The sequence below is a fragment of the Octopus sinensis genome, linkage group LG3 (genome assembly GCF_006345805.1).
Source record: "Octopus sinensis linkage group LG3, ASM634580v1, whole genome shotgun sequence".
Classification (NCBI taxonomy): domain Eukaryota; kingdom Metazoa; phylum Mollusca; class Cephalopoda; order Octopoda; family Octopodidae; genus Octopus; species Octopus sinensis.
In genome coordinates this window covers 69,882,411-69,908,544 of record NC_042999.1, presented here as the reverse complement: position 1 = coordinate 69,908,544, position 26,134 = coordinate 69,882,411, and the positions used below count along the sequence as shown (strand labels likewise).

Genomic DNA, 26,134 nt, shown 5'->3' with positions numbered 1-26,134 from the left:
TTGTAAATAATTTTCTGTTTAATTACTCAGCTTTCACTACCATATCTGATTGCTAATACTCCGTAGCTAATTTTCTGTATATCACTGTTTTTATCCTTTGTTACTGTATTAGTTTTTCCTCGCCCTTGTGAACAATGCAGTTTATCTTAGGTTCCTTTCACAGCTCTGAAGATGACCAAGAACAAAGTTGGGTAAGGTAATTAATATAAAACAATTAACTCGAACTATTCTCATTTTGTTAGCCTTTGGCGAATAATCTAACAAATTTGCTATATGTTGTCTCAATGATATATATATTCTAAAGAGAATTAGAACTGTTCAAATACCTCCGCTGCATCCATCGTAACAGGACCAGTTTTATTAGGGACTCAACCATGCCTATACACGTCCCAGTGTAAGAACATTCATCCTCTGAGTAGCTGCGCTCTATCCAACACTATCAAGGACGAAAGTAATAGTGATAATGATGAGTATTTGCGTTGTCTTTGCCCGAATGACTACTTTATCGGCCTTTACAGAAGAAATTGTATAAAATGTAAGTATTAGTATTTTCTTTTTACCTGGTTGGATGAAAGGCAATGTCGAACTTGGCCGAATTAGAATTCGGAGCGTAGAGAGACAATAGTAAATACCACAGAGCATTTATATTTATGATTCTATCAATTTTCCAATGCTCCGTTTTAGATACGTTCAAAAAAAAATTATAATCAAATTCCGTTCACAACCATTTACGTTGGTCCAGATCATACGACAAGGATCTTGTCCCAAACGTCAGATTAGTTTACAATTCTTATCGTAAGCCAGGTCGATTTTGCCTTTCTTCTTTGTGAGCTCAATACATAATATACAAGCATACAAACACTGAGGTTAATATTGTGTGGTAATTTATCCACCTCCTTTTCAATACTCGTAGCCCCCTCCCCGGTGAGGAACACCGATAAATTGCCTTACTTGAAGACGATACTCCAGTATACCTTATTTTAATATTAAAATAAACACTGAATGTATCACAATTTTGCTAAAAGAATTTCTTTTTGAGTAAAATCAGTTTACTGATGGACGTTTTAGCATAATTTTCAGGAAATTAGATGAAATGCATCACATCATGCTTTCAGTCTTGAAATGAATATCATTAAAATGTTGGTAAACAGTTAATACTTAACTGTGCATGAATATCTTCTAATTGGAATGGAATATTTTGCAACCAGTGAAAAGTGTCTTTCGACTGATGAAGTTATGATGAAAACAGAAGCTAGCATTCTTTCATATCTATATAACATAAAAAGTAATGATTTCTTTCGATAAATTATCGAATTAATTTGCATAAAAATATGAAAATCATCATAGAAATTAGTACAGAAATCGTTAGGAAAACATAGAAACATAGATTGTGAAACATACTTTCACAAATATTATCATGGAAATTATCACAGAAATATCGACATCATTATATGAGTTGCCATATAATTTTCTAAACTTTCTGAACGAAATTGACAAGGAAATTTCCATAGAAATGTGAAATTCTTGTGTGAAGTATACGATTAAAAAAAAAAATTAGCGCAAGATATTTTGAAATTTCGACTTGGTCTAAATACGAAGATTAAATCCTTAATTATGCAATTTACTTATTTCCAGTGCCTCATAAATTAAATGACTCATGTCTAACTACATCGCAATGCACCCTTGCTATTAAAAACAGTGTATGTAATAAATCACAGTGTATGTGCCGAGACAAGCATTTTGAAACAGACGGAGGAAAGCTTTGTCACTCTTGTGAGTATCATCATTTTTCATTCAATAAATATGACGTTTTACATTATATACGCACATATACACACCCACATAAATATGGATATTCGTACGTGTGTGCATACATATTATATATATATATAAATATATGTGTGTGCGTGTGTGTGTGCTTGTGTGTATGTGTTTGGGTTTGTGTGTGTTTTTGTGTATATGTGTGTGTACATATGTACATACGTGTGTGTGTGTATGTGTTTGTGTGACCAAATAGTTACGACTTTCGCGATATCTTGAGTTCGATCTTGGGCAAATATAATATTTAGCGTCGATAGCCACTACACATTTTTTTCTCTCCTTGTTTCTTTCTGTGTTCCTTTCTGTGGAAGAGCGTAGGCTCGAAACGTAAAAGACTTTTTCAATTCCCGAGCGTTATACTAATACATCTGTTTGTTTTCTACACCACCTGTCTCCGTCTTTTGTTTTTTTCATAAATTCTCCTTATATACATATATATATATATATGTGTGTGTGTGTGTGTGTGTGTGTGTGTGTGTGTTGCAGAAGGGTTGAACCCAAACTAATGCAAATGTAAGCATCTCTTTATTAACTGACAGAAGTAATTCAAATTGAATATGATGGTGAGTAACTCTTCCTCTGTATAAATGTACAACTCAACGTAGTCTCCATCACAAACGATGCATTTGCGCCATTGCTGAATTCAACTCCCGAATCTTATTTGACAAAGATTCTAATGTGCACTATTATACTCCCTTCTTCACAACCACTTTCACCCCATCTGTAGCATCAAATCATTGTCTGCGAAGATGGTCCTTCATTGGACTGAATATGTGGACGTCGGGGGTGGGGCGTCAGATCTACGCTGGGCAGTGGATGAAAAGTCAATGACCAGTGAAAGCACATGGCTCAGTTGTTAGAGCGCCGGGCTCACAATCATGAGGTAGTGGGTTTGATTCTTGTACCGGTCTACGTGTTGTTTTCTTGAGCAAGTCACTTTATTTCCCGTTACTCCAGTTCGTTCATCTTTAGAAATGGGTTGCGACGTCACTGGCGCCCAAGCTGTATCGGTCCCTTTGCCTTTCCCTTGGATAACATCGGTGGTGTGGAGAGGGGAGGCTGGTATGCGTGGGCGACTGCTGGTCTTCCATACACAACCTTGCCTAGACTTATGCCTCGGAGGGTAACTTTCTAGGTGCAATCCCATGGTCATTCATGACCGAAGGGAGTCTTTGTCCTATGTCTACCACCCAGATTAAGGCCTGCTACTCTACATGAACACAAAGAAAACATTAATGGATATAAGTAACATAGAAACATAGTGATGACATGTCATTTGTAGAAAATATATAGTCTTGCAGATAGATTGAGACAAATTTTTATGATGCATAAAACTAGTTATAAATACTAAAATAATGGTAGTAGATAGATATAATTTTAATGTAACATTTATTACAATAAAAACATTTATCACTCAATATGGCTGCCCTTTTGGGCAATTGCTGCCTCCACACGAGAAAAAAATTTTTTTGCAGCTGCCGCAACCTCCACCTTTTTGATTTTGCATGTTGGACACATGATGTTGAAACTCAAATGTGGTGAAGTACTGGTCCTTGCTTGAAGTACGCGCCATAAAAAGTAATTGAGAAGGTTCAGATCTGGGCTATTACTGGGCCAGACTTTGGCCTCACAAATGGTACCTTCTTACCAAAGGAACCCCTGAGTACTTTTGACCCATGGTATGGTGCAGAATCTTGGATAAACACCACATTGTCAAGCCAAAACTTCTGCTCTATCCAAGGTAACAGAGTTATTCAGGATGTTCAATTACACTTTTGTGCCAATCTTCAAGCCAGACTCAACGATGTCTGGATCCATGACAATTCCATCACTCGCCACGGCTCCAAATACCATCACAGAGGCAGGATTCTTAGTCTCAAACACAGGGGGTACGTCAGAAGGGCTGTATGCAATCACTCAAGAATTTCTGCGATTCACCTCTGCGTCCACAGTGAACTTCTCGTCCACAAACACGAGAGTTTTTCCTGCACCTTGATGCTTGATGAATGACAGAAGCTTTGGACATCTCTCGGCTCTGATTGGTTTGGCCTTGACCGTGAAGAGGTGACGACGTCGTCGAACATAGCTAGTCATGCCAAGGTTCCTGTTCACAGCTCTAGGCACCGTGGAAAGGGACACATTGCGTTTCTATGCAAGAATTGTCATGGATGTGGATATGTTAGCTTCAATCGAGCGTTTGAGGCTAGCGACAAACTTTGAATTGCGCTTGGAATCACTTCAAGTTTTGTGTTCTTTTCTATCAATCTTTCCTTCTTCTTTAAATTGTTTATACACACGATAAACTATTGATTTTGGAAGTTTCGTCAACTTAGTAATTTTATTTGCAGTATATCTGGCGCGTGCTAAAACAACAATGGCGGAACGATTATGTTGTTCCATGACTGTCTGTTGTCGAATTAGTTCGCTATTTACCTGAAAAATAAAGAGAAGGATTAGATTATCAAGCAAGGTTTTGTCAAAAAATGAAATGTTAAACCCACTAAGTAAACTGCTTAAAATTGGTCTCAGTTTATCTGCAAGACCCTGTACTATGAATATAAAAAAAATTACATACCAGTGACGAAACCTCTACGGGTTTGTTAGATATGCTAGAATTACTAACTACGCCTCTTTAGTATTACACCCTATGGTCTGCAGAAAGCAAAGGGCACACTGAATAATGTAGACCTACCTATACTAGGTTTAAAAAATATATATAAATGACGTGGATAGAGTTATAATACCTTTATTCACAGATCTACTCTGTCAGAACTGACCTGGCACTAGATATAACCAACGCTTACTGATATATACTTCGATGTAACAAATGGTGTGAGGCTTGTTTGAACAGAGAATCCATACATTTTATTGTATTTATATAGTGGGTAAGAATACGTTAGAAAAAAGGTGTATGATACATATAGAAAATTAGTGCTCAGATCGGACTAGATCTAACGTTGAACAAAGGGAGATGGAATCCAGGCAGACAAGAGTTGGCTAAAAGCAATGTATCATCTGAGCTTATGAAAGTACAATAAAACAAAAGATGGACAGGCGGTTGTTGATGGCGTCAAAATAGTTTCTGTGATATCAGAGTACGAACTTTCAGGATATCAATCTATCTATGAAGAACCAATATGAACCCTCGATTCCCTGATTTTCCTTTCCTCTCATTCATTCTTTATTTATTGTTTGATTCACATATATTTCTATTTCCCTCTCTCTGGAATATCTTGAAGTACACACATCAAGCTATAAATAAAAGCATGCTAATATTAGGTTGAAAATCCCTTTTCGATAGGCAAAGACTATAAAATTCTTACGATGTCAACTAATATCTATTGTTTCGATACCATTAACAAGCACCTGGCCCCTTTTATTTTATCAAACTGTATTTATGATAACCACTGCAATCGATAAATTAAATTTTGAAACAAATTCACAAACAAAATGAAGATAAACCAAGCCAAAAGCAAGTATATTACTCCCGTTTACTGTGTTCTTTCTTTCTCCCTACGAAACTAAATGTTTTGTAAATTGGGTAACGTTCTGAGAATGTTGATACTATAAAGATATCAGTGTGAGCTTTTTACAGCTAGAACTACAAATCAATTATTAATTTTATGTAATGTATGGCTATTTTTGTATTTTTGCATCCAAGTATTCAGAGCAAGAACTAAGAATTCTTGTAAATAGTTAATACATTAAGATGTAAGTAATAGTCACTGACAGTCATCAGTTGAACTCTTCTCTAGCCTAAAAGAAAGAGAAAATTCAGTAGGAAATGTAGTCATTAATACATTATTTCCACGTATATTAATATTCCTCTTGAAAGCTAACAACTTTCGAGTAACTATTTTTGACATTTATCTGATACATTAAACATTGCGTCTTTGTTTTTATGTTTTTGCAGTGCCAAAATTTATTGGCGATAGATGTGAAACCCACTCACATTGTTACTCTCGATTGAGTAATACAGAATGTGTCAAAAATAAAACTTGTATCTGTAAATATGGATTCAGGAGTTCGCCCGACGATTCCAAGTGTGTCTCACGTAAGTATTGCTGTAATTACAATAACGGTTTCAAGCTTTGGCACAAGGCCAACAATTTCGGGGTAAGAGGTAAGTCAATTAAATCGACCTTAACGCTTAACTGGTACTTATCTTATTAACCCCGAAAGGATGAAAGGCATAGTAGACCTAAACTGAATTTGAACTCAATGTAAAGACGGACGAAATACCGCTAAACATTTGCCTAACATGCTAACGAATTCTGCCGCCTTTTTAATAATAATAATAATCCTTTCTACTGTAAGCACAAGGCCCGACATTTTGCGGGGAGAGGTAAATTGATTACATCGACTCCAGTGTTTCACTGGTACTTACTTTATCGACCTCGGAAGGATGAAAGGTAAAGTCGACCTCGGCGGAATTTGAACTCAAAACGCAAAGATAGATGAAATGCCGCTAAGCAAGTTGCCCGACATGCTAACGATTCTGCCAGCTCGTCGCCTTAATAATAATAATTATAATGTTATATCAGTGGTGGAGTAGTGACTACTGATCAGTTTGTAATTTTCAAACGAAACTAGAAATATATATATATATATATATATATATATATATATAATATATAGAGAGAGAGAGAGAGAGGAGAGAGAGAGAGAGAGAAATAAATAAAGAGAGAGTTCAACTTCTTCAAAAGTTAAATTTTCCCTTTCATCCTAATGGGGGCGAAATAATCAGCTATATCCACCATCCAAATTGTATTCCCATGTAAAAAAAAAAAAGCCAGCATTAAATAAGATTTATTTACGGCTATTACGTTCTTATTTCAATTCCTGCCAAGGTCAGCTTTACGTTTAATCCTTTCGGTGTCGCTGAAATTACTACAAGTACTGAGATCAATATAATCGACGGCATCCTTTCATACCTTACTGTGTTGTTCCCTTGTAAGAAAGTGAAAAATTCCTCGTAAATACGACGAAAGCTTGTGAAGTTGTAGAATAGGTTCAGAACGAGATTAAATGTGTTATAATAGGTTCTGAGTTCAAATCTCATCAGAGTAGACGTATTTTTATTTGTACAGGAATGATTTTAAAAAATGTACTTGTTATCTATTACGGAGCATCTAAATGGTTTTGCTCTTCTCTATTGACACGCGTCCTTATTAGTCATAGGGAGCAGGCATTTTCCTGAGTGCGTCGGACAACATGGCTGGCGACATTTCGTCTGTCTTTACGTTTGGGTTCAAATTCCGTCGAAGTCGACTTTGTCTTTCATTTTTTTCGGTATCGATAAAATACGTACCAGTTCAGCACTAAGGTCGAATTAATCAACAACCCTTCCACCTCTAAAGTCGTTGGCTTTTTTTTTTTTTTGTCAAAATTTGAAATCATTACCAAATGATTTGGAAGAATCCCGCGAGATCAACTTTTATCTTTCATTCTTCCTGGATCGATAAAAACGGCTTATTCCTTTTCTATGTGCCTAGATTAGAATTTATTATTAACATGAAAGATCTACGTTATCGTTCGACTTGCTGGAAATAGTAACCAAATCTTCTTCACATTGGATAAGAGACTTTATACTCGGAAAAAAAATGAGGGATGGTTATGAATGGAACGCTTTTGGTCATATGCCTGCTTAATCAGGGACTGAACAACAACAACAACATGTAAGTAGCCATCTTATAATAAATATGAACGCCAAGTGAGTCGTGTGTAGTTTCCATTTCCTGTTGAAACGAATTCACTTCAGTTACGCCACCGCTAATAACCTTCATAACCACATAGAGGTTACACACGCATACGTGTTTGTAAGAATACAAATATAATATTCACATGTACAATTACACACAATAAATATGTGTTCTATAAGTGTGTAGATATATTTGATTTCATGTGAATATAAGAGATTTAAAATACTACAGTCGGATAAATGTTTTCTGTAATTATATGGTAATACGTCTAGCCCCCCCGCCCCCAGTAATGCATATTTGTTTCTGTGGCAGTAATACTTAAGAACGAGAGCTAGAAATCAAAGTAGCAAATCAAAAAGTGTCAAGAAAATGATATTTGGAGAATAATCTTAAATTTAGAGTTTATTTCTAGAAACAGAAATGAATCATGCACCAAGGACTTTTTTTCTATTTTGTAAACACGTAAAACATTCGAGTTTTAAATATCAGTTTAATTAAGTCGCAAAATCTATGATGATAGTAGCAGGCGAACTGACAGAAGCGTTAGACCTTGAGGTATCTATTCCAGTTTTTTGCATTCTGAGTTCAGCCCTCATTGAGGTAAGCTTTGCTTTTCATTTCCAGCTCCCCTAAGTCGAGTGTACAGCAAATAGGATGGTGGAATTGTTAAAGCGCCTGAAATGATTCCGTGTAGTATTTGCCCCGGTTCTTTAAGTTCAAATCCCGCCGCAGCTGACTCGCGCGGGTGTGTGTATGTATGTATATATATATATATATACATACACACATATATATAGACACATACTCACTCACATACACGAGAGGGTGCCGAAAAGTTCCTGCCTTTGGGTAAAACAAAATACAGGAGGATCGGTTAATTATGATTTTATTTAACATATTACCCTCTAAGATTCACATATTTCTTGCAGCCGTCCTTCAGTTTTTCTAAGCCCTGTAAAGGAAGTCGGAAGGTTGGGCCTCCAATCAGACTTTTCGTGATACACTTAAAGCCAGGAACTTTTCAGCACTCCTTCGTGTGTGTGTGCGCAATCGATCAGTCGGTTAAATACCACCAACTAGCCATGAGGTATCTTTAGTTGTGAGCATTCGTTATGAGGATACCACTCGCCAGTCTCGTAAGATGTGAAACGTGTCAGCACGGCCTTTCTTTGGCAAAGCGATAAAGAAAAAAAGAAATAGTACGCGAAAGCATGGCTGTATGGTTAAGAAGCTAGCTTAGCAACTACATGCCTTCTGCCGGCGCTGCGTGGAGCTTAGGTGTTTTCGCTCATAAACACACACATCGCCCGGTCTGAGATTCGAACCCGCGATCCCTCGACTGCGAGTCTGCTGCTCTAACCAATAGGCCATGTGCCTCCACTCTCTTAAATATAGGTTTGATTATTTCCTGAAACATGTTCATAATATTCTAATTTTTTTATTGATCCCATGAAATACAATGCTAATTTGAAAACTAGTTTATAGCATTGAAATTAATTCCGAAAAGCTATGCTTATTAAGCGTAGCTTTTCCTCAAACCTGAGGAATCATAAGGCCGGTTACCTGATTTTCATGGTATAAAGTGGCTGAGATCTCAATATTCCTCCGGAAAGGGATGCTGGACTGTTGCAGGGTACGAGACCAGCAATTTTGAAGGTAGGAGGCAAATCAATCACATCTACACAAGTACTTGACTGGTACTTTATTTTAGCGATCCTGAAGAGATGAACAGCAAACTTGACCGCGGTCGGATTTGAACTAAGAACATAAGCCGGGAGAAATGCTGTTAATCACTGCGTACGACGCGCTAACGATTCTGCCAACTGGCTGTCCATCGGTTACATAGTTATGTTTAATTGTATTTAAAGCTTTGCTTTTATTTGAATCTGTGTTAATTTATAGATTAGTATCTATTTTTCCTCTCCACATTGCAGGCCCGAAACTAACTTCATATATACCAATGCCACCTCTGCAGCACACAACTTGTGATGAGTCTAATTCTTGTGGTCTAAATGCACACTGCGTGAACGTTACAGAGTGGAAATCAATATGTCAATGTATACCTGGTTATTCATCTACTGTAGGCGAAGAACTAAATTGTAGAGGTATGTATTACTTTATATCAGATATCTATAACAGATGTTTCAAAGGTTGCTTGTCTTGAATCCTGTCATTGTTGCCACACTGTGTCTTTTGGCCAAAATACTTAGTTTTCAGCCGACGGAAAAAAGTCCATTTATCAAACAGTGTATCATAGAACATAGAATGACTTATCATTGTACAAAGTATTAGGTAAAGTGCTCTGAAGTTTTTAAATGTTTCATTCAAACACTGTCAGGGTCGACTTCGCTTTCATCCTTCTTGGGTATCTTTATCTTTTACTTATTTAAGTCATTAGATTGTAGTTATGCTGGAGTATCGCGTTGAACTTTTTGTTGAATGAATCGATCCAAGTATTTAATTTTGTTAAGCCTGGCTTGTAAGCAATAGCTAACACAAACACACGTGTGTGTATGTGACTAGCTTCTTTCAGTTTCCGTCTACCAAATCTATTCACAAGGCTTTGGTCGGCCCGAGATTATAATAGAAGACACTTTTCCAATGTGCCACGCAGTGAAACTGAACCCGGGACCATGTGGTTGGGAAGCATGTTTCTCACCACATGGCCATGCCATCAAATAAGTATGAGTTGTTGATATTGTTTAACTGTAGGTCGTCCCTGTTTTGAAAGTCTACAAAATATCGTAGGTACTGCCCCTCCTTTCTAAGTAAACAATGGACAATATCTGGTAATTGTTGTGCTGGTCCAGAATGAACGAAGATTATTTCTCTGCCGGTGTGATTTGAACTGAATGAATTTATAATATTTTGCGTTGAACACTGTTAGTTAAGCCAACTGAAACAAGTGAAAGATTAACACACACAGTTATTGGAGGGAAAAGTGATATAAAGCTTTTACTTTCTATTTATAATTATTTCATTTTACTTCAAAACAATTTTATGACCACTTTTATCTGGTACATTGGCATCATATGTAGTATACTTGATGCAACTTTAATTCTTTCGGAGATCAAATAGCAGGAATATATAATCGTCTTGAATAAAAGTTACACCAAATCGTAATATACACTGACAAATATTAATGCGATTTTGTCGAAATTTTGATATCTTTTACGCACCATAAATTTCAGTTTACTTCAATGAGAATATAATTACTACATTCTGTGCCAAAACAAACTCGTGGACGAAACTGTTTAATTTCACTAATAAATATGAATAATATTGCGAAGTTTGAAATATTAAACTAGATTTCATAGAAGCTCTTGAAATGTTTCTTACAACTTTAAACTTAATGAGAACTAAAGTAAATTTAGGCAAGAAATTATTAGAAAGATTGCTAGCTAAGAAAGCTTTTGTTAATTTGTCAAATTATGACACCTTTCGTAGACATAGACCAACATTATACCTTCCATCATATTCTTGTATGTTAATTTCTTTATTTTTCTCATTCTGCCTTTAGTCGTCGGGTTGCGTAGTGGGAATGGTTTTATTACACCATTTACATTTTCTGCTGAGGATCGGTCTTCTATTATATCTTAAAGTCAGCCATTAATTCACACCATGGCTACAGTTATATTAAGCCCTACTTCTTTAAAATTACTGGTTAAATCTCGTCTAATATTGTCTATCCAATGTCCGTTACTATTGTCTGAGGCAACCTATCTATCATCATTATACAGGCGTAGGAGTGGCTGTGTGGTAAGCTTGTTTACAAGCCACGTGGTTCCGGGTTCAGTGCAAGTGTCTTCTACTATAGCCTCGGGCCGACCACAGCCTTGTGAATGGATTTAGTAGACGGAAACTGAAAGAAGCCCGTCGTAATATGTGTGTGTGTGTATGTTTGTGCGTCTGTGTTTGTCCCCCCCAACATTGCTTGATAACCGTTGCTGGTGTGCTTACGTCCCCGTACCTTAGCGGTTTGGCAAAAGAGACCGATAGAATAAGTCCTGGGATCGATTTGCTCGACTAAAGGCGGTGCTCCAGCATGGCCACAGTCAAATGACTGAAACAAGTAAAAGAGTACTATTGTTCAGGTTCCTAATTTTGCACTGCCCTTTTAAGTATGGTGCAACGGCTCGCAACCTTCCGCCATATCTAAAAGCTGTATGACAACATCGTGATGTCATTTATCTGAGCTTCGTCAATCTTGAATAAGAAATTTTTTCTAGAATGCATAATAATCTCTAAATCGCCGTCATTTATGTTGCAAAATATTTTTCCGCATTCCTGTACTCTGAAGAGGCTTTTGGAAGTGATCAATAAAATCGGTGGCGTCAATCTGAATGTATTTTCATCTATCTTGATATTACTGGATCAGCTAACAATCTTACTAAAGCGACTTCTTTGTCGTAATATGTCGGATTTCCAAATTTTGATATTAATGTTGTATAGAACATAACTCGGCAATACTTCCGCCCGTCCCCCCACAAAAAAACCAACCTTAAAAAAAATCTTTCTTTTTCCGACACAAACCCCACTTTTCGGCTACGGGGAATACAAATCTGCAAAAAAATTAGCAAAATTTCTAAACCCCCCCCCCCCCGCCATTTCCTTCGTTTTAAACTTTTTTCACATTTTTTTTTCAAAATATGCGGGAAAATACGGACATCATGATTCGGACAAAAATTTCAAAGCATTTCTGTACTTACGGTTTTAGGGTTAGTGATGGGGAAAAAAGTCAAAATGGAGGGAAAAGAGGTGGGGGGAATTTCACAATGCCGATTTTGGGCAATTTTCCGGAACCTCCGTATCCGAAAACGTGGATTTTTGGCCAAAAAAAAAATTTTAATAAACAAATTTGGGAGAAAATGGTGGGGACGGGCGGAAGACTTTCCCATAACTCCTCACATTCTAGGGTTAAACATTAGTTGAGTTCAATAAGTCTGCATCTGTGGTTTGATATCAATTACTCCAAATGATCCTTTAACATTGCAAACGTTTCACGTTTAGCAAAACATTGTATTTTTGTGTGGTTTCAATCTGAATGTTAAAAACCTGGCTTCACTGAAAAGTCAATTATTCGTATGTGTCTTACTGTATTTTTGAATGTTCAACAGTATAACGTCGGTGTCTAATTTATACAGGCTTTTAGATTTGACACGGTCAAAAAAAAAAAAACTTTGCTAATTTCCTAATAGTGGTTTCATATATTCTTTTACTCTGTTATTTGTTTGTCATTTGACTGCGGCCATGCTGGAGCGCCGCCTTTAGTCGAGCAAATCGACCCCAGGGCTCGTTCTTTGTAAGTCTCTTTTGCCGAACCGCTAAGTTACGGGGACGTAAACACACCACCACCGGTTGAGAAGCGATGTTGGTGGGGATAAACACACACCCAAACATATACACGTACATACATATATACGACGGGCTACTTACCACACAACCACTCCATATATATATATATATATACGCACGCGCGCACACATTCTTCTAAATGGAGTGTTGATTTACTCCGTTATATCGGTATTATTTCATCGATCTATATGTATCGAATGGTTAAGTTCGCTTTTATCTCTCTCCCTCTCTCTCTCACACACACATTACATTCTGCTTCGCGCATCAAATCCCATTGTTACAATAGAATTTCAATAGAAGACAATCATATGAAGTTTTGGGTGATGGGGCTTGTCAATTACATCGACCCTCTGCCCAATTGGTATTCATTTTATCGACCCCAAAAGGATGAAACCCAAAGTTGTTTTGGTGGAAATGCCTCTAAGCATTTTGTTCGGCAGGTTAACGAGTTCACCAGCTCGCTGCTTTGGTACTACTACTAATAATAACGTCTATTATTACACACTTCCAGTGTGTGAAATAGTTACTTCGCTGTCGAAAGAAACCCCCTATGTTGTTATCTCAAGTTTATTTTTGAAGATAAGAGACTAAGAAAGTCTAGTTTGAATTTGTGAAGAAGGGTGGGAAAAACTTCGACACAAAAAGGAAAACAAAATGTAAAACTGACTTTTACATTAACCACATGGCTAGAGAGAACGAAACAAACTAAAAAGCCAGTACCGAAACAGAAAAAAAATTAGAACACAGATTTACATACACAGAATGTCTTTCGACTTAGCGACAGAAATTTGGTGGTGCCTTATGGGAGTAGAGAGAAGGAAAGGGTACAGATGGATCGAGAAAAAGACAGTAAGAACGAGGCCGATTATTGCGGAGGTAAACCAGAGAAGGTAGATCTGAAACGGAGAGGGGAATAGATGGAAATATAAATATAAATAAGGGTGTATAACTAAAAAGATAGGATAGAAAGATAAATGGAAGCCAGCATTGAACAGGAGGTGCGTAAATACAAAAAAAAACAACCAGATAGTCAATCAATGAAAACGATAGACGGAGAAAGCAGCAGAAAAGTAAATATAAAGAAATAAGAACTCCTAGGTAAGTTGATACAGAGGGAGAGAGATAAGTTATTTCTTTATTGCCCACGGCGGGGTGGGGTGGGGGGTAACATAGAGGGGACAGAACAGCCTGATTGGGGTCAGACACAAATATGATGGTTAAAAATTAATACGGAAATAAACTGATAAATTTGATGATGATACAAATTACAATACAAACTTACAAACATAAAAATGGGGCAGGGGAACAATTTAAAGCTCCGCCCCCACGAGCCCTGCTCTACTGTCAACACCTTTCGGTACGAGTTATGACATGCTCACGAGGTGTTTTTCTCATACACAACACTCATGCTACACGCGCATATCTTTCTTTGAACATTCTCTGACAAACATCTCTTCTCCAGCCCCACTTTTCAGGTGAAAGGTGAAAAACCTCACCAGCTCGAGGCTAGAGAGCAAGCTGCCTGTCGCTAATCCTTTCGCTCTTGTCTTCCATGTCACCTCTTTCGCAATTGCTATCACTTTTAGAATTGACTCAGACGACAGTCGTACTCTTCTTGTATCCTGAACAACAGGTGTTCCGCATAAGCCCGCACTTCTGACAGGGATAGAGATAGGTATCACTCAATAAGGGGGAAAGCTAATATGCTTTTCAACCTCGAGGTAAAATAGTTTTAGACGAACCAGGAGATAAAAAAAAAATCTGGCCAGTAGAATGGTCAACTCGAAGATAAAGAGGGTGGGTTGTTGCATGATAAAGAAGGAGAGTGTGCTTTTTAGCTTGAGAAAAACAAATTTTAGACTGAAGCAGGAGAGGGGAAAACAAACTGACCAACAAAGCGGAACCGATGGCTTAAGAGACAGGAAGATCTATGGTGTGTACTCTTAAACACGACGATGTGAAATTCATTCGTTACCTAGATAGAAAAGATTCGACGTGGAAATAATGCCACGATTAAATCTTTGATGGTATACAATGGGCGCGTGATATTCAATACCAGACAAGTATGTGCCTTTCCAGCAACACTTTTAATTGTTTGTGGGTAATGTTAGATGTTGATTGTGTAATTTAGTGATTGCCTAGTAAAAGTGCTCTGGGTCTGGTTTAAACCACATCGTTTGATAGCTAAGAACTAAGAGAAGGTTACGATTAAAGTGACCAGTTTTACCAAGAAATTATCAGAGAGGAAGCTAGTATTACCGTAGCTAATTTGGAGCGCCTGATCTTTTGCGTCTTGTGAGAGGAAACCCGTTCCTCCTATCAGAAGGGCCACCAGTTACTAAAACCAACGTTCAGCGCGTAGGCCTCGATATGCCGTGGGAATAATGCAAAGGCTTGCAATGATATCTCTACACCCACATATTTCTGAACCGTGAGCTGGTATGGGTGCCGTTTGTGATATGTTTTTCTCGCAGCTTGTCTTTAACATTTCTTGCGTCCTCCGTCAATGAGATTTGGAGTGTTGTCAGTGATATGCATCCCTTATATTCAACAGAGAGTTAATGGCAGGCAAGAGTGACAACTCTTTCAGAGAGAGTGGGTGTTGGGTAACGTCAACTGAACAGCCTATTCTGGAGGACTTTCATCATCGCAGGACTATGGATAACCTGCAGAAATCGCTGTTCTGGAACTGTTGCCTGAGGGCATTGCCAGTTCGAAATAAGTTCCACATATATGGTAATGTGGTCAGTCGGCTCTCTCTGAGATGCGGGCAGATCAACAAAACTGTTCTGCACGCACTCTTTCAATGTCTGAGTATCGTTGACTTGTAGATTTTTTCAAACAGCTAATATCGCTTTTAATGTTACTTGTAAGATTTTTTTGGTCAGGAAAAGCAAGCAGTTTTCTTTGACTATGGTGAAGTAGGTTGTATAGCAGACAAAATAGAAAAGACTGAAGATAGACACCTTCCTCTTTCGCCAATTTACTTTTTTGAGTTTAATTTGAGAGTTAAGATGAAGAGAGAGAAGGTAGTGCTGCTCACCGGCAAATTTTCCGAAAGATCGTAGTAATAAGAATGACAATTGAATGGGCCTACTTTCAGCAGGCCATTACATGCGGTGAAACACAACTAGACGAGAATATTTACTGTTCGTAATCCTGATAATCTTCTAAGATCAATGGTGACCCTCACTCCTTATCGGGACGTCTCATTTCATTTTTTTTTTTGTATACTGTTTATCAGGCCTGTTATTTTCCCCCATAACCATTTCTGCGTCCTTGAATGTAACTTCATCCGTTGCTCTCATGACTCATAACTTATTATTGAGCTGGCAGAATTGTTAGCACTTTCTTCCAGCTCTTTACGTTCTCAGTTCAAATCCTGCAGAAGTTGACTGCTTTTCATCCTTTCGGTGTCGATAAAATGAAATAATCACTTACTGCGGGTGGATGTAATCGACTAGCCCTTCCCCAAAATTCAGGCCTTGTGCCTATAGTAGAAAGGATTATTTCGTGGCTGTATCAAGTATTCTCGTCTTTGTACAGAGCTTTATTCATTCTTTGTCTCACTTTCAAATCGTCCAAACACCAAAAGGAATCCAATAATAGATATAAACTACCAGTACAACATATATAAATACTTATGTGTATGTAGTTATATCTATATGTTTAATAAACAAATATTTAGTCTCTCCGTAAAATAGGCTCTGTTTCCAGCGGCACGAAATACAGATTGATGTAACTAGTTTCCTCTTTAGTAATATTCAGAGATCGCTTACTATTCCTTGTCTCCATGTTGTCGAGAGAAAGTAGCATGCAAGTACTTATTAAAAATTATAAATAAGATTGTGAATATTCTTAATGGGCTACATTTCTTAAGACGATGGGATATAATATGAATGAGTTTGTTACTTCTAGCTGGTAAAGCGATCAGCCTTTTTTCGAGGAGCAGGCTGCATGAGATATGGTATATCACCAGGTAGGCTGTACTATTAAAAAGAAAGACCTTAAGCTAATTTTTCGTTAGGCGTACCCTTCGGAAGGTCCTTTGGCTGCAGGTTGTTAAAAAGTGAAATGGCGGTTTGGAAGTTTCCTCACTAGATCATACTCACTGAGGAAGGTGTGGCTCTGTGGTTAAGAAGTTCGCGTTGCGACCGTGTGTTTTCGGGTTCATTCCCACTGCGCTGCACCTTGGGCAAGTGCTTTCTACCACAACGTTAGGGCCAACTAATACATTGTAAGAAAATTCGGTAGAGGGAAACTGTAAAGAAGACAGTTGTATACACACACACATATATATATTATATATATATATATATATATATATATATATAATATATATATATATATAGTATTTGTTTCTATTTCTCCCTCTGCCATTTGATTGTTGGCTTGTTTGCGCCCCCTTAATTTAGCAAAAAAATAACGACAAAAGTACTGGCAGCAAATCCCATCAAAATGGTACCCCAGCATGTCTGCAGTCCAATGACTCTGAAACAAGTAAAAGATAAGATTAGTTGTTATTTTTCCAAGACCTCTCCGATGAAATAAGTTGTTCAAGCCATCATTTTCTCTTCAAGCATCGTGTATCCCGACCAACATTATGCCATGTGTCATTTTTCAAGACGAAAGACTGATTTCAGGCACAGATAAACATTATTTCTAGCTCGCAAGCCCTATCCTCCCTTAGAATAGAAAGGAGGGAGATGAATCAGTTGGCTTGGGTTTACTACTTTGAGGAGGCTTTATCCCCTTATTAGAAGCAAAAGGAATATCCTTTGATAAATATGTACCAAAAATAGTTTTTGTTCTGTTACCCTGAGTATGTACCCTACATATATATTCATATACCTGTATTCCATGCAAAAATCATACATATTTGGCACTGCTTACGAAAATATTTAATGAACAGCTTAAAATAGGACCTACATTTCGCAAATTACCTGGGTCAATTACCATTTCAACTATGGCTAATACTTCACACTTAACCCAAGCCTATTACTAGATTTTCATGGATCTCGAAGACGCGACCACCTAGAAACTTCTCTCGTTAAACAGTGTGTTCATTAGTTGATGTTTTGCGTTTTCTTTGTGAGAAGCTACAAGAAAAACAAAATAGAGAAAAATAACTGTGATGATTGGTAGAAAAAAGTATTCGCATAACAAACAGTCTTAATGTATTTTCCATGTGTTGTTTTTGTATAAAGATGGTCTGAGTATATTTAGTAACGATTCTACAGGCAAGGCGCCATTTTGTTCGCACGAATCTATTTATAATTTATATGCATGCATGATTCTGTTTTCTTATTTCAATAAGTATGTTGTATGTCGTTATACAGTGACTCTTTTGCCCTCTTCGTGGCAGTGTGGTAATTTTGATGCAAATGTCATCTGCAAAATATTTAACATGTTCTGTACATGATTTCAACACCTTCGACATTGAAAGCTTTGTATTGCAAGCAGTGAATTAGCAGAGTCGTCAGAGTGTAAAAAAGAAAACAGTCTTGCCATATTTGTTTTTTGCCTTTCTACACTCTGAGTTCAAATCCTGCAAAAGTCAATGTTTCTTTTCAACTTTTCGGGCTCCATAAAATACAGCTCCAGTCCAGGCAGCTGATTAACAAAGTTGTTAAACCGGTTTAAGCTTCTGAAGCATTATTTATTTTGACTGAGCTCTTGGGTAATTGATTCAATTCCGATGTTCGATTAAACACCGTCTGGTTACTGGGTGCCTGCAGCGGAGTTCATTCTAATTAGAAAAAAATATGTCCAGATTTACCTATTAACTTGCCGACGTTAAAACATAAGCTGATAGTATTTTTCTCATCAGCATTTATTTCTAGTTGGTATTTTATTACTTCTATTAAATATTTCTACGCTAATTTAACCATTGTATTTCTTTCTTTTCATACGGATGGCATATCTACGTTATTTATTAGTATATGTCTCTAATATCACGATATCGGTCAATTGTGTGCTCATGATCTGTATTGTGTAAATTGACACTTTTATTTATCTCCTGCTTCATAAACCTCTATTATAAATACTTCGTATCTTTTTAATGATGCATATTTTTTATACCCGATATCTCACACTCGCTGTGTTTTCATAAGGAAATACAGAAAACAGAAGTCAGCAACGAAATTAATATCTGAAGAGAAATAAGCAGTTGCCAATATTCTTTCGTTTAACACCGTTTTGTCAGCCTCGTCTGATAGAATCGCTTACTTGTTTTTTTTCATTGTGGGATTGACATTGTTTATTTATATCCAGACTTCAAGAAGTTCTTGTTTTACCTTTCACGCCCAACACGTTGATAGTTTCCTCCTGTTATTTACTTAACGTGTCAATAGACAAATAAATATAAATATTTTTTTACAAAGGCACAAAGGGCCACATAATTTATAGCAGAAACGGATTATGTCAGACTAGTATTTGACTGGTGCTCATTTTGTCGACCGAGGAAAGATAGTCAATGTCAGCAGTAATTAGTAATTGAACTGAGTGTAAAGAGATGTGTGTGTGTGTGTGTGTATGTATATATATATATATATATATATATATATATATATACTTTTTACATCGCTTAATCGTTTCTGCAATTAGCCAAATAAATAGTAAAATGTTTAAGCGCTTAACTGCTTTGTTTGTAGGAGGTATTGATTTCACTCTGAGTACTGTCATATAGGTGTGAATATTTCAAAACAATATAAATCACAGTGATTAATTACACAACCCAACGGTATTTTGTTGTTGGGACGTTTTTATTTGATTTGAAGGCGCTTTAATATGCTGAATGCAAAATTGTATCCATTTCTTACCATCACATCTAGCAAGATAGCCAGAACCACCAATCATCAATGGGTGTTATGCGTGGACTATAAGATGGTCAATTTTCTCCTGGGGCAACAAAGTGGGTACACCAAATACCTACGCTTTTCATGATGCAGAATAATTGAGCAAGGGAAAAATTGGGGTGATTAAAGAATGATTGTAGCATCAAGAATGATCGCAGTGTCTTATGTGATTAAAGAGGCTTTTGTTGAACCGGAAAATCATCTCACCTCTACTTCATATCAAACTTGGCATTATGAAGCAATTTGTTAAATCTCAGTATAAAGATGGATCATACTTTCGTTATATCTGCAGCACAATTCCTGGTCTGTACAGTGAAAAGATAAAAGTTGAAGTATTTGAAAGGCCTCAAATCAGAAAATTTATGAAAAATGAGAGCTTTGTAAACTCAGTGAATTGCATTGGAGCAACGGCATGGAGTTCATTTGTAGTATTTGTAAATAACTTTCTGTGCAACAAGAAAGCAGCCAGCTATGCCGAAATAGTCATCAACATGCCGGGGAACTTTCAAAAGTTGGGAGCAAATATGAGCAGAAAAATGCACTACCTCCACAGTCAACTTGATAAATTCCCTGGAAATCTTGGTGATACAAATGATGGCAGGGTGAATGTTTCGATCAGGGCATAAAATCAATTGAACAAAGGTATCAAGGTAGATGTAACTTGGATACGATGGCAGACTGTTGATGGAACTTGGTTCGTGATCTTCCTGAGGTTCAGCTCTCAAGAAAATCAGCCAAACGCAAATTCATGGGAAATTAGGCATAAATAATAATGTAATTTGTCTGTAGAAATTTTAAGATTTTTTTACTAGTTTTCCAAAAGAATTTTAAAAAAACAATTCTGGTTTCGAAGAGAACCCAATTTCTATGTATGTTTGTATGTTGTCTTGTTCCTCATAAGCTGTTTTATCGAAAATTCAAGGAAATTCTGTGGATCCAATATCTCAAAATCTTGATGTAATGGTATCAAATGGAAGTCATTTACGAATTGTGTGTCAAAAAACACCTAGTCCGGGTTCAAATGTTTTAACAACAGAAATTTTTTTGTGTGTGTTGACCTCTGTTATTCAGAAAGAGCCACCTGCAGGCAAAATAAAATTTTAGGGTTAACATATGTATTGGCTATGCTCATAACATTAAATAAGTGATGAGGAAAAAATAACATTAACTCAACGACTAATTTTATTTTAACAAGTTCGGTAAGCACAGAAGACAACTTAGATATGTCTCAGCCTCATTCGACCTCCACAGCGGAAGAAAATATTTTACATTGCTTTCAAGTGTCATGATGGAAGAATCATTAAGGCTATGTACAAGTGTGTATAGAAGCTGAACGTCTCAGACTCCATATCCTGTTGGAAAAATTGGGGTAGGAATCGTTTCAATTGGTGGGCATGTCTTATTCTTGTACCTGTGAAAAGGAGATTTACTTTTCTGTTTCATAACTATTTTGTAAATAGTTTTTTTTTTTCAGATACATTTGGTATTTCTAATTCTGTTTCATCTTTGAATTTTTAGAATCTATTCAATATCAAAATTTTTATACGCGTCATCAATGATTATTAAACAAACTTCAAATATGCATTTCCCCCCGAAATTTTGCATTTCCTTTTTATTATTTGTATATTAAATATTACTCCTTATTTTTTGTGTTATTTTTCATACGTAGGCGACTTACGCCTTGTACAAAACTCCCTGATTATCCAAAAAGGACGAATAAAGAGGGGACGATACAAGGACAGACAATGGGTCGGGGAACGAATGACACAATAAGATGAAGCCTATACATAATTAAAAATGAATATAAAAGTGGATGAATTAACAAAAATGGAGTGAGGGACGTGGCCGACCCCACAAATCACATTGCAACACTGAGTATGTGGTAGACCCTTTATGCTCTAGCTACGCTTTGTACAAAACTGAATTCATATACGAGGGAGTGCTGAAAAGTTTCTGGCTTTAAGGGTATCGCGAAAGGCCTGGTTAAAGGCCCAACCTTCCAATTTCTTTTGCAGGACTTAGAAAAAACTGAAGGATCGTTGCGATCAGTGCGTGAATTTGAGAGGGGAATAAGTTAGATAAAATCATAATTAACTGGTCCTCCTGTATTTTCTTTTATCCAAAGCCAGGAACTTTTCAGACCCCACCTCCCGAAAAAGATCCTCTTCCGTTATGAAAGTCACCCTCCAAGGCACAAGTCCGGACAAGGTTGTGTATGGAAAACCAGTCACCCATGCATACCAGCCTCCCTCTCCACGCCACCGATGTTATCCAATGGAAAGGCAAATGCCGATACAGCTTGGCACCAGTTACGTCACAACTCATTTCTACAGCTGAGTGAACTGGAACAACTTGAAATAAAGTGTCTTGCTCAAGAAAACCACACGCAGCCCGGTCCGGGAATCGAACTCACTACATCATGATTGTTAGCCCGATGCTCTAAACACTGAGCAATGCGCACCCCCCCCCACCTCGTTTATAGTTAGATAGCAATTTCTTTTCAATTTTAGTGGTTACAACAATATTTAGGTGTGTAATTTAACATTCAAATACTGACTACATATGTAGATATAATAGTAGTAATCTTTTATCTTGTTTCAGTCGTTGCACTGTGGCCATTTTGGACTCTACCTTCAAAGGCATAGTCGAACAAATTGACACTAGTACCTTTTATTTTCATGTCTGAAAACTTAGGGGTTTGACAAAAGAGACCGATAAACTAATTTGCTGGGACATAAGCAAACCAATATAGGTTGTCAAGCGGTGTGAGGGGACTCACACGACGGCTTCCAAACAGTTTTCGTCTATCAAATTCACTCGCAACGCATTGGTCGGTTCAGGCCTATGGCAGAAGACACTTACTCAAGGTATCGCACAGTAGGACTGAACGCTAAACTGCGCAGTTGCAAAGCAAGCTTCTTAACCACACAGCCATGTTTTCGCCTAAGTATAAAATAGATTAAAATCACGACTGCATATGTAGATATGATAGTAGTACAGGTTACTTTAAATACTGGCCACATATGCCGAAGTGATAGAACAAATGCAGTCGAACACCAACCACATACAATAAAAGTAGTACAAATATTTTGAAATACTACTTGCACATATAATTGATATAATCCTTTCTACTCTAGGCACAAGGCCCGAAATTTTGGGGAGGGGTCCAGTCGATTAGATCAACCCCAGAACGCAATTGGTAATTAATTTATCGACGCCGAAAGGATAAAAGGCAAAGTCGACATCGGCGGAATTTGAACTCAGAACGTAGCGGCAGACGAAATACCTATTTCTTTATTACCCACAAGGGGCTAAACACAGAGAGGAGAAACAAGGACAGACAAACGGATTAAGTCGATTATATCGACCGCAGTGCGTAACTGGTACTTATTCAATCGACCCCGAAAGGATGAAAGGCAAAGTCGACCTCGGTGGAATTTGAACTTAGAACGTAACGGCAGACGAAATACCGCTAAGCATTTCACCCGGCGTGTTAACGTTTCTGCCAGCTCGCCGAGTTGACGTAATTGATCGATTTGTTGGTAGTACAGTGCAGATATATTTAGTCAAGCCAACAAAGTGATCACTTTACGGGCACTTGACCTACAAGAAATAGGAGCTAAATCTACTTCGATTTAAAGCCTACTGTCTTTAAAAGGAAGGACTTATTGCAAATAATGTTGTCTTAGAGGTTGTATTTTTGGAAAAATTGCTGAATGAGTACGATCACGAACGACTTAAGTCTAAAACAACGCAAAAAAAGATAAAGTACTTTTCAAGCACTCGAGTCGATCGATCTAATAGAGTATATCTATATCCAAGATATTATGGTTTGTGTCAATGAAAGAAATCAATATTAATGCGGATTGGTAGAATCGTAAGAGCGTCGAAATATTGGCTTGCGATATTCGGTTACATACTTTACGTTCTAAGTTCAAATCTTGCCGAGATCGAATTTGCCTTTCAGCAATCCGGAATCGATAAAATAAGAACCGGCTGAATATTAGTACTAAATGGGGTAGATAATTATAACCGACATTACTTATCCTCAACGTTTGAATCCGGGTATCTATTTGGAATTCAGTGAGTGTGCCTCTTTTGTAACGAATGAAGACCAAAGTTAAAGAAAAATGGAAAGAAAAGCGTATAAATTGCATAGATTCCAACCCATTTCAAATTCTAAGGTCCTCCTAGTTTTCATTATCCTTTAGTTTTATTGATATATTAGCTCAATCTGACTCTTTACCACCGTTCAGGTTCTCCCGACTCATTCGTCACTCCTCTTGTCATCACTCATATCATGTCACTCAGACTAAGCACAGCTTTTCGTCTCCAGATTATCGTCCTCTTGAATTTAATCCCTGCTCAAGTTATTGTAGTTTAACCCCAGTTCAATCCTGAATTAAAATACATCATCAAACGCGTTCAAGTCGCGACTATCACATCTGTATTTATGTCAAGATCTGCAGAGTTATGATTCGTCTTTCCTTTTTCTATAACAGTACAGTGTGTTTAGATGGAGTTTCGCTGCCCTTTTTACCAGATCGAGCAAGCATCTTGAGTTCTTTTTTGTTGGTTTGTTTTTTGTTTTCTTTATGGTTAAAAAATATTTGAAAAGTTTCATTCTTTATAAATACCTTATTAGAGATCGGCTGATCATTCCACACTCTATTCATGAGTTTCCTGCATCTATTAAACTTGCAATTATTACAAGGATACATTAATAATGTCAATCTCAAACCCTCAAAATACAATTAAAATAAAAGTGAACATAGCATTGCATTTTAGATTTTATTACTTCTTTCATTTCTTTTCAGAGGCAATGACGTTTTTGCTAGATATCGAGTTACGAGAAGAAGCTGGTACTTTCGACTACAAACCGTTATATTATATCTCAGAATACGCCGATAAAACGCACAAACAGTATGAATATATCAGTAATCGGATTTTACGATCAGGGGTGAGTTATTTATATCTAATTATATCTTTTTTCCCCCACAAATATAAAATCGGTCAATAATAGTGCAGTAGTCGTAATTGATGTTCATGATCAAAGGCTCTCTGCACCTTCACACGTCTTGCTTTCGGGATTAGTTTATCTAGGAATACATCAGCGTTTGCTTCATTTTTAAAGCCGTGTTGCTTGACATGAGATTTAATTGCTATATCTTACAGGTTGCGCAACCATTTAGAAGCTTCCTGACTAATACATAGGTAAATGTTTATAATAGAAGCTATGATGTCCGTGCCTTTATTCGAGGCATTAACTATGTTTGTAAAATGAAGTAACACTAAAACCGGTTAATTTGTCATACGGAAATTTCGCTCACTTCTACAATCCCTACCTCTTACTTAAGAAATAGTGTTTCCTTCTGATTCGGTGTTTTTAGGCAAGGAAAATGAAATATTGTGACATTTAAATGATTCCAAAAAGATACTGTTGGGGAGAGAGAAGCAAAATTCTCCTAGTAACAGCGGTACTTTGTACATATCACTCAGTTATATGAGCGTATACTTATGTGGAATTAGTTTCACGTTTGGAGATTTGAATGTCAGTGACAATTTCCCAGATGTTCCTGACGGAGTGGAATTCTACTCTGTGCAATGTAGGTTTTGCAATATCTCGCAGAGATTTTAGAGCATTTGATACACTACATTGTGCTATTCGTTCAGGTTCTATGCGTGCTGAGTTCAAATCGCACTGAGGCCAACATTTTATTCAACTTATTCCCTTCACAGATTCGTATTGCTTTTCGTCCTTGTCAATAAGAAAAGAATCCCTATTCGCATGAATATATATAATTAAGTCTTTTCAGTTAAAGTCAAGCACAAAATGGTATGACTTACGAGTATATAAAGTATCTCGGTGTTTCTAAACCCTGCAGATTTGTTTTGTTTAAGAAGCCTTTTTACGTATTAGACTGCTGTTAGTTTGATGCAAAGACTCCCGAGTCATGGTCCAATTTTCTTTCTACCGTTCTTGTGTGCTGAATTTCTCCCATTCTGATTACAAGTTTTGATTTCTAACATTGACACAAGACCGTTAAATGGATATCCAGTACTTGACTATAATGTATTTTATCGATTCTTGAAAAGATGAAAGATGACTCCGGAATGATTTAAGCTCAATAATCCTAATGGCCATAACAAACTTAGGCATTTTCCAGTCTCTCTAATGATTCTGCCAATCAGTCTAACTTCGATTAATTGCTCTGGAGATATTCTGTCCTAGATGCTTCCTCTGCGCCGTTATAAAATTCCTAGTAGTATTGATTTCTTACATAAGCCGTATGCTTCCAGAGGAAGCACTATCGATTATATCCACTCTAATATTAGTGTTTAGTCTTAGATCTTACATTATTGTAAATCTGCCGCAGTTCTGTCCACTTTTATCCAACT

At 37.1% G+C, this 26,134-nt stretch overlaps 1 protein-coding gene across 1 annotated transcript in view; it reads left to right on the top strand.

The window, feature by feature from the left end:
- LOC115209609 (fibrillin-1-like) overlaps nt 1-26,134 on the top strand; it is a 289,329-nt gene that overhangs the window by 184,827 nt on the left and 78,368 nt on the right. Inside the window, exons 12-16 of the mRNA XM_029778049.2 lie at nt 350-535; nt 1,636-1,773; nt 5,735-5,875; nt 9,458-9,628; nt 24,553-24,695. Of these exons, the coding sequence (XP_029633909.2) occupies nt 350-535; nt 1,636-1,773; nt 5,735-5,875; nt 9,458-9,628; nt 24,553-24,695 (779 nt within the window). The remainder of the gene's footprint in view (nt 1-349; nt 536-1,635; nt 1,774-5,734; nt 5,876-9,457; nt 9,629-24,552; nt 24,696-26,134) is intronic.